Genomic DNA, 9,163 nt, shown 5'->3' with positions numbered 1-9,163 from the left:
GTCCAGATAAGTGAGTACCTTTCTCCAGAGAGTCTGGACCAGGCCAGTTGGTTGAAACTTGGGGCCTGATTCTGGTTGACTCGATAAGCTGCAAAGCTCGCAGTTTATGGAGTCCCAGAGTGCCCGCCCTGCCGAATCGCCGCCGCCGTATCTCCTCGCAACCATGCAAGGTGATGTTTTGAAAATAAATCCCCCAGCATGGCACGTTGCTGGAGAAATCATTCAATGGTCTGCGACCATCGAATTATTTCTCCAGGGCTCACAAATATGTCAGTGGAGGCTGACTTATATTGCGGACTTCCGCCAAAATACAGGGTTATGTTTATGAGCATGCTCAGGGCACCATGTGCGAACATGCAGTGGAACGAATGGACTTGAATCCTGCCCTTGGTCCCATGCTCTACCTCCCCCAGGCCCTCAGACCTCATCACCATCTTCAGCTCTCAGTATCTCATCACCTTCCTCAGCTCCACAACAATTTGGGACGATTTCACCCGATCCGAGAAATCAGACCAAATCGGAGGAGTTTGACATTCCCATCGGGTCCGATGCATTGGACGGGCAGCAGGTCTGACCTCAAACTCGGCCCCCCTCCAGGTGGTGGGGTATGGTTCACATCCAGCCACATCACCTTCCTCAGCTCCTAGCCCATCATCATCCTCAGCCACTATCTTCTTCAGCCACAGTCCCATCACCTTCCTCATTCCCTAGACCCATCCCTTATCTCAGCCCCAGCATTTTCCTCAGCTCTATCCCCTTTCATTGCAGCCTACCTCAAAGCTCAGCACAGTCCGCATCTGTGATTAAAACATTGCTGGCACAGCCAGGCTACAAGGTAGCTGGGCCATGGGTAAGGGTCCTAGCAGTGGTCTACATGGTGCCCTCTGAAGTTTTTAGCACCTTGAGCTCGTGCTCCACTGGAACCACCCTCGCTACATCCCTGCCCCTATTTAAGGAGTCAAACATTTCTTGGAACCAGCAGTGGTGGAGTTAACTTATCTCCCTAAAAAAGGAACTTAAAACACCAATCTAGGCATCTAGCTATCTATAAAGTCTCACAAACTTTCTTCATACACCAAAAGAATTATGATAACTACTTAATCACGCTTTTTTGTTCAAAACGTCAATAGGTGTACCTCTATGTCATAGAGAATCAGTGTCTCAGGCAATTCATAGTCCCCAAAATGCAAAATAAATGGGTAAAATATAGTGATGTACAGTTTAATCCAATGAAAAATAGTACAATGGAAATTATAGACATCAAATGATCCACATGTGACCATGGAATAAATACGCAGGTGTTCAGATAGGTACCATTTGCCGATATAGGTGGAAATGATAGAATTCAGTTCAAATAAGGCACTAGAATGAATGGGAGATGGTCGTTACTACACAACCAGGGCCGGCAACAGAAATCTTGGGGCCCGGTACACTGATATTTCTGGGGCACCCTAACAACGCCCCCTTGAGCAGAACATTTTTAGTATACCGCTTATTGAATGTGTTTTTTTATGATTACAAAAGACTCAATTAATATTTACTGATACGGGAGGGGTGTCTGGGTAAGTACCCTTACAGGAATCCAGGTGGGTGCCTTTATAAACTATTTCTAGGCACTGCACTGCCGCAGCTATGCTTACAGCCCGTCAGAACTTTGGGGCCACTCACAAGCTTGGGGCCCAGTACAGATGTCCCCCTTGACCCCCCCTGTCGCCTGCCCTATACACAACTAAGGTCAACATACATTGGGTCGACCACTGAAGGTCTAAGGTCAACAGGGGTGCAGGGAGGAGGAATTGGAGCCTGGTCGAGCAGAAGCAGCCGGGTAAGGGTCCAGGGAAGGAGGGGAGACCCATTGCACATTGCCGGCCACAACGCAAAGACAAGCTCTTAACGCAAAAGCTGTCCTTTATGTTAATCATCGTATGTTAGTGCATATGTGATTATTAACAATGCGAATGCCGGCAATGTGTGGTAAAGGATGTTATAGAATCCCACCCAAAGTCTTTGCATGCTCAGGTGACACAATCATTGTTAGTTACCAGCCCGTCAACAGTAATGTCAGTGCCGGCGGCTGTACACAGCCAAACAGAGCAGCTCTTCATTTACTTTGTTGCAGCCGGGGTGGTAACATGTAACAGAGTACAGTGAGGTTGATGCAGGGACAATTGCCCTGAACTGCGACTGGGCTCGTCTCTACACACACAACTCCTATGGCTGATGGGCACTGCAGAAGTAAGTTGAGAATGAGAAGAAATACAGGAGTTGGATCTTGAATGTGGTAGCAACCTATCGTCCGCCGTACCGGCCTTGCGTGTGCCGTCAGACGCTCCGCTGGCGTAGGCAAGGGGGTCTGGCTACCACGGCACAGTACACACTACACAGTAAGTATCCCGCTGTATATCAACATCCGCTCACGGCCAACCAGCCAATCTCAGTTCTTTTTGCATCGTGAGTGCTATAGAAACGTCCCAGAACTGCTATGTTATTGGCCAGCAGCCTGTGACATGGAGGAGGAGGGAGGGCGGCAGCGGGATGGTTGGTCGCTGAGTTCCGGCGCACGCTGCGTCCTCCCTGCAGTCATAGTAACAACAAGGTATAATCCGAATCGTTTATGTCTCCTACAGTGGCGGTGTGTGTTGTACGTGAGGAGTGAGGTAACGTGTCTGTGTTGTGCAGGTGTTTGCATTGCCCGCTGACGTTCTCCAGCCATGGACGCCGAGCAGACATCAGAGGGGGGACAGAGCCAGGTACAGTTCTCTCTCTGCGCTGAGTTACCCGTCCCTGCCTTCTTGTCCCGGCTCTCCCGTCCCTGCCTTCTTGTCCCGGCTCTCCCGTCCCTGCTGACCGATTATTTATTTTACAGGTGTCGGAAAACCCTCACTCAGAATATGGTCTGACAGAGAATGTTGAGGTACTAAACCAGTGTTTTGTCCCCTAATCCCTTAGTTAGAGGCTAGAGCCCATCTATTGCTGTGACCTGACTATTGCCTGTGCTTGCGCCATAGTAGAACCTGTTATAGTATATGCCTAGCAAAATTAAGGGATGTGTGTCCTGACTCTAAACACATGAACAAACCATAAGAATACACTCTTGTGTTTTTAGTTATAGCAAATCTTTATCAGTGCTATTGTTTCCTGTAGGTTTACTTTTTGGGTTTGTTTATGAATTTGATTTCTTTTTGATAAGGAAACATTGTACTGAGCTACCCCATAAAACCTTTATTTTGGTTTGTTTTGAGCTTTGCAAATATTTATTGTATTATGTGCTTTTGTTTTGTTATGATTAACAGGTAAGTGGTAGGGATGGCCATCGATGATTCAAAACCATTGATGGTTTTTAACCGATGTTGAATACTTTTGCCATCGATGGTGGAGAATCAGATGGTTTCCCTCCATCGATGGCACAGCAAAACCAATGTTTTCACCGATGTTCTCTGAACAGCTTTTTCACTACTATACAGGTATTGTGCTGCAATATAAAATAAAAAATCATCTGTAAAGGGGCAAACAGATTGGGCGATTTAATCTGACTAGACTGCTTAAAAAAGGAGTACAGATCGCTCTGTGTAGTGTATATGCCCCCCAGCAATGGTCATGTACGATCACATTCATGCACAGTCTTTCCTGCTAAGATCACAGCATTTTGGCATAGGCAAAACGCTGCTCCATACGGATCGCTCAGCATGCATTGCGGGTGTGCAGCGATCCGTGCATAAGCATGTCAGTGTCGTCGTCCCCCCCCCCCTTTCACCCCCTGTGTACAGGCTTAACTGCAATAGCTGTCAGAGCTGATTGTAGTGTCCTGAGATGGCTGAGGTGTATCTTAGGTCCAGATGAAGGGAAAAAAAATTCAGTTGAGGTAAATTTTTGTAGCAAAATGGAAAATACGGCTTGTGGCTAGATGTGTATTTCAGTCCAAAAACCTCCTGACTTCCCTTGCACGGGGGTAAGTGGCAGACACCTTTTAAGGTAGCAAGTGTAATTGGTGTCACTAATGTGTGTTTGTGTAAATGTTTAATTCCATGGTGGTGTGTGTGGGAAGTTTTGGTACTTGTGTAGTTTCACGGCGCCAGCTTACGCTACGTTTGAAGCTACGCTGATAGCGTAGCCCAACGGCTGCCTGCGGCAACCTAAGCTACGTTATCAGCGTAGCCCAACGGCTGCCTTACTTGTGTAGTTTCACAGCGGCAGCGTAAGCTACGTAATCAGCGTGAAACTACACAACTGCATCTCTGTCCCCGGCGTCCCTAGCAAGCCTAGTCAGCGCCTCTCTCACCCCACCGGCGCCAGCATGATCCCCTCTTTGGCGGAGAAGGGATCATGCTGGCACCGATGGAGAGGCGCTCCATCTGTATGAGACGCAGGAACACTACTCTGATTTTGACAGGTACGCTACGCTGACGGCGTAAGCTGGCGCTGTGAAACTACGCAAGTACCAAAGTTTTTTTTTTTTTTTTTTTCAACGATTAAGAATTTAATAAAAAGATAAAATGGTAGGTATTTCTGAAATCAAGCAAAAGTTTGCTTTTGTTTAGTTTTTTTGTGCAGTTCTATTTGGGCACATGACAACATGCCTTTTAAATCTAAACATAAAACATTGTTTAGGGGTTTTAAAAGATTTTCTTGTGTGAGTTAAGACCCATACACACTGGGCAGTTTTCAGCTGAAAGCCGCTCAAACTTGGTGTTTTGCGTAGCTGTCAGCTCAAAGCCGCCCAGTGTGTAAGGCCCGGCGATGAGCGGTGCTGCGCACTCCCACATCATCACTGGAAAAGCCGCTCCTCTACTGCCATTACCAGCAGATGAGCGCCGAGCAGGGGGAAAGCTGCTCAGTTTGTATGCACTGAGTGGCTTTCCCCACATCGATGACAGCGAATCATTGATGTTTTAAATCCGCATGGTGTCGGCCACACAGGCTGGTCCCAATAGTCTGCATAAATGACTGGATTGGTGATGTCTTGGGTTCACATATGTTGCGGATGTGCAGAGTTTGCAGTCATCTTAAAAGTGAATGAATCTGACATTTTAACTTCAAATAGTCTAACTCAGCTGATATGCTTTTCTTAGAGAATAGTTGAAAATGAGAAAGCAAGCACGGAAAAAGTATCCAAGCAGAAGGTGGATTTACAAGCCCTGCCAACACGAGCGTATCTAGATCAAACAGTGGTTCCAATACTTCTACAAGGCCTTTCTCAATTGGCAAAAGACAGGTAAGATTTAAAGTGAATTGTACCTTAGGTTATGCAGCACCCAAGTTTCAGTGGCTAGTCAGGTCCTTAACCTACAGTGTACACCTTAGAATCATCTAGTTTAGAGAGGGTACTGGATGTGCCCTATCTCTCCTATTCTGACAACAGTGCGCTCACAGGCACTCATTAGGGGTGCGAATAGTCTCCATGGCCAATCAGTTAAAGGAACTTGGATGCCTCAGTAGTGAGCTGTAGTTGCATTTATCTTTGTCTACTGGCTGCATTAGCTGTAATGACAATGGTATGGGCTCAATTAAGCTTAATGTTTGTTTTATTTTTAATACATGAGCGTGGTACAAACAGCATTGTCGTGAGGCTCTGAAGTCAGAAAAATGCTGGAACTCACAACTAATCACACAGGAGTACCGGTATTCTCTGACTTAGCAGCGCACAGCTCCTGCCGCTATTCACAGAATGGGGAATAGAATTGACCCCATTGAAGTTGTGTTTATGTACAGAAAACAAAAGGACACAAAAGTACTTTTGTTCTGCTACATCAGGGGTGGGGAACCTTTTTTCTACCGAGGGCCATTTGGAAAATTTGAAAACCCTTCGGGGGCCATATAAAAATGATCAATTATCGGCATATACGCATGGGCATTATACACAGGGCACCGGCATATACATGTGGGCATAATACACAAGGGCAGCGGCATATACATGTGGGCATTATACACACTGGCAGCGGCATATACATGTGGGCATTATACACAGGGCAGCGGCATATACATGTGGGCATTATACACAGGGTAGCGGCATATACATGTGGGCATTATACACAGGGCAGCGGCATATACATGTGGGCATTATACACACTGGCAGTGGCATATACATGTGGGCATTATACACACGGGCAGCGGCATATACATGTGGGCAGAGACACCATAAAAAGTGACAGTGCGGAGGAGGGGGGGTGTTACCCCCAAACAGGTTAATGTGATTATGTCTGATTATGAGAATCAGACATAATCACATTAACCTGTTTGGGGGTGAATCCAGGGGTAAATGACAACCCCTGGATCTGTCAGTCACTGGGGAAGGGAGGGTGAGAGAAGCAGCATTGGCGGGTGCGTCTTCTGCACATCTCACCCGCACAGCTATATTTCCGATTAATCAGCCGCCTGCCTGTATTACTGATGTATCAGCCGCCCGCCTATATTACATACCAGGCGCCGGGGATGGCTGCTGGTGCCGTCGCCGGGGAGATGTGCATAAGACGCGCCCGCCAATCACAGTGGCTGTGGAGGTGATGCGCCGGCAGTGATTGGCGGGCGCGTCTTATGCACATCTCCCTGGCGGCAGCAGCCATCCCCGGTGGCTGGTATGTAATATAGGCGGGCGGCTGATACTTCAGTAATTTTGGCGGGCGGGCCGACATACTGGGTGCAGGGGCCGTATCCGGCCAGCGGGCCGGAGGTTCCCCACCCCTGTGCTACATGCAAGCCAAAGTGATTTCTATAATCTGGAATTCGCTAAATTATAGCAGAGTATGTTATTTTAGATTAGTCTACGACGCGTAATAAAAAATCCTAAAGTATTGATCAAAACCGATGTGCACATTTAGTTAAGAATAATCACTATTAAGAATAATTATTACTATTATTATTATAATTTTTTTTTTTCTTAATGCGTGTACGCAATGTAATTCCTAAAAGTATGCTTCCTTGCAACTAATTGTCTCTGCCAACAGTTGATTAACCTTGACTGGTTTTTAACCTGTATCTTATACATTATTATTATTATTATTATTATTATTATTATTATTATTAATTTTTTTATTTTATTTTTTTATTCTCACAATAGACCGCCAAATCCAATAGAATACCTAGCTGCTTACTTGTTAAAGAACAAGACTCAGTTTGAAGACCGAAGCTAATGGACAATATTTGGATTGTTATAATACACTTGACAAGAGTGACCATGCTTTGCAAAAGGACTGAACAAGCTATATCCCATTCAACCTCGTTCAAAAGGCTTCCATTCTGGGTGTTTTTATTTTATTTAACACTTCTGTTCCTTACTGTCTAATAGATCTTGATTGTATAAAGTGACCTTAGAAAAAATTAATAAAACTTTTTTCAAAACTGAAAACTTTGTTAATTTTGTTGTGGAACAAGAGAGTTTATGGAAATATAGGTGATTTAATAAAAAAATATGAAAAAGTGTAAATCTTCTTATTTTAAATCCATTAATTATAAAGCGGATTCAAAATAAGTAACTTTGCAGGTTACATTGCATGGGGACCATACTAAAAATATCAGTTTCTAGGGTTATGAAGTAATGGCAGCAGTCAGAATAAAGAAGATTTAATGTGTTAAAGTCCCCAAGTCTGTTGCTGGTTTATGTTATATTCCTCCTGAGATAATTTGAATGACACAATGGAAAGCTGTTTTAAGCTGTAAAACATCCTAACAGTAAATACACTTTAAATCAGGTGTTAATTGGCTCCATGATAAAAGTGTGTTTTTATTAGGTACCAATCTGCATGCACAACTTGAGGAAATGATCTCTAGGCAATATTTGCATAAATCTGGAGTTTTTAGCAAAAGGACTGAATTTGTATGCTTAACCAGTGCCGGCATCACTGTGAGAGATGTTCAAAATATCCACTAAAAAGGCCAGTGTCGCTCACATTTGTTATATAAATGAAAATAATGTTGAGTATTTAAAAACAAAACAAAAAAAAAACAAGATTCTATATAAGGTGAACATTACAGGTCATTATGATGAATAAAAATGTTTCTTTTACGATCCCCATGGCAGCCATAACACTGGGATATCCTCCTAGTTCAGACAGAATGTTTTTCAGGGACCGCCCACCTTGGGTATATTAGTCTCCTCCTCCCCCTCCTCTGTGTCTTTTCTTTCTGTCTCCGTTAGACAGTACAGGGGTGTTAATTTTGTTTTAAACGGGTGCCTCAGTCAGCCTCAGCTGAAGGGTAGCTGCCCGGGAAGAGGAAGAGTATGTAAGGAGTGTGGACTGGGTTCCTGCCATACAAACTAAGTATACCTGCCTAAAGAAAAGCTGGACGCTGCCGGCTAGACCGGTCCGCATGGTACCTGTAGTGCGCCGGTAAGGTGCGTGGTATGAGGGCGGCAGGTCACTCCCGATGGTGGGACCACATCGGAGGTGCAGCAGCGGCTGAATTCTGTGCTGTAAGCTTACAGCTTGCATCGCGGCGAAGGGATTTGAAGCAGCGCCGCAGGCAGAAGGGGCGGTAGCACGCTAACGCTTCACTTCCGCCCAGCGTGTTCACAGGTACGCTGGCTAAATGATTCCCCGGGTACTCGGATGGATTATTTAGTTCCGCTTGGCTATAGTATGCCTTACAGAGCGGAAAGCGCAGGGTTAAAGCGCGCTATTTAAACCTGTGCTGCTGGCAGACTGTCACTTGTTGTCGGGAGTCTACTAAGCTGGATCAGAGATGGATCTACCTTCTTCCCCTAAGCCTGTTGATGCCCAAATGAGGTAACCCTTGTTTTTATGGGCATTAGATTGTTTTTTATAAGATAGATAGTAATTATTCTTTTGGTTATAGTGTGCCTTCTTCACCTATTCCCAAGAAGAGAACTGCGAAGAAGAAAGTTGTTTCATGTACTTGCATGGCATGTGATATGCTGTTCTCATCAGCGGAGAAAGCTACAATTTGTGGGAAATGTTTGCAAGCCCAAACAAAGATTACTAAGCAAGTTGAGCAAACAGATGTATTAAAGAATCTTATGGAGTGGATGAAGAATTCATTGGTGTCTAAGGAGGAGTTTGCACAGAGTCAAAATCCTAAAAGATCCAGGGAACAAGCAGATTTGTCACAGGAAGCAGATGATTATCCAGGAGAAGTTGTCGATAAAGAGGATTCTGAGGATGAACCTGGGGAAGTAGAAGATTCCAGAACCTTTAATTTGGAACTAGTA

At 45.0% G+C, this 9,163-nt stretch overlaps 1 protein-coding gene across 1 annotated transcript; it reads left to right on the top strand.

The window, feature by feature from the left end:
• Positions 1 to 2,441: 2,441 nt before the first annotated feature.
• Positions 2,442 to 7,342, top strand: DPY30 (dpy-30 histone methyltransferase complex regulatory subunit). The gene is made up of 5 exons (XM_083176273.1): positions 2,442 to 2,596; positions 2,680 to 2,750; positions 2,867 to 2,914; positions 5,070 to 5,212; positions 7,055 to 7,342. Exons 2-5 carry the CDS (start codon positions 2,712 to 2,714, stop codon positions 7,125 to 7,127), a joined length of 303 nt encoding a protein of 100 aa, XP_083032399.1. The 5' UTR covers positions 2,442 to 2,596; positions 2,680 to 2,711; the 3' UTR covers positions 7,128 to 7,342.
• Positions 7,343 to 9,163: the final 1,821 nt, after the last annotated feature.

This window comes from Crinia signifera, chromosome 3 (assembly GCF_055691185.1).
Source record: "Crinia signifera chromosome 3, ASM5569118v1, whole genome shotgun sequence".
In the NCBI taxonomy this organism is placed as follows: Eukaryota; Metazoa; Chordata; class Amphibia; order Anura; family Myobatrachidae; genus Crinia; species Crinia signifera.
The sequence above is the reverse complement of the archived record's forward strand: the minus strand, read 5'-3'. Positions and strand labels throughout refer to the sequence as shown.

Bases quoted from the DNA above. Each gene is read 5' to 3' on its own strand.
- DPY30 (XM_083176273.1), top strand. From the start codon at position 2,712: ATGGACGCCGAGCAGACATCAGAGGGGGGACAGAGCCAG. The intron at 2,751-2,866 runs GTACAGTTCTCT...TTTATTTTACAG, and splicing joins CAGAGGGGGGACAGAGCCAG to GTGTCGGAAAACCCTCACTC. The intron at 5,213-7,054 runs GTAAGATTTAAA...TTCTCACAATAG, and splicing joins TCTCAATTGGCAAAAGACAG to ACCGCCAAATCCAATAGAAT.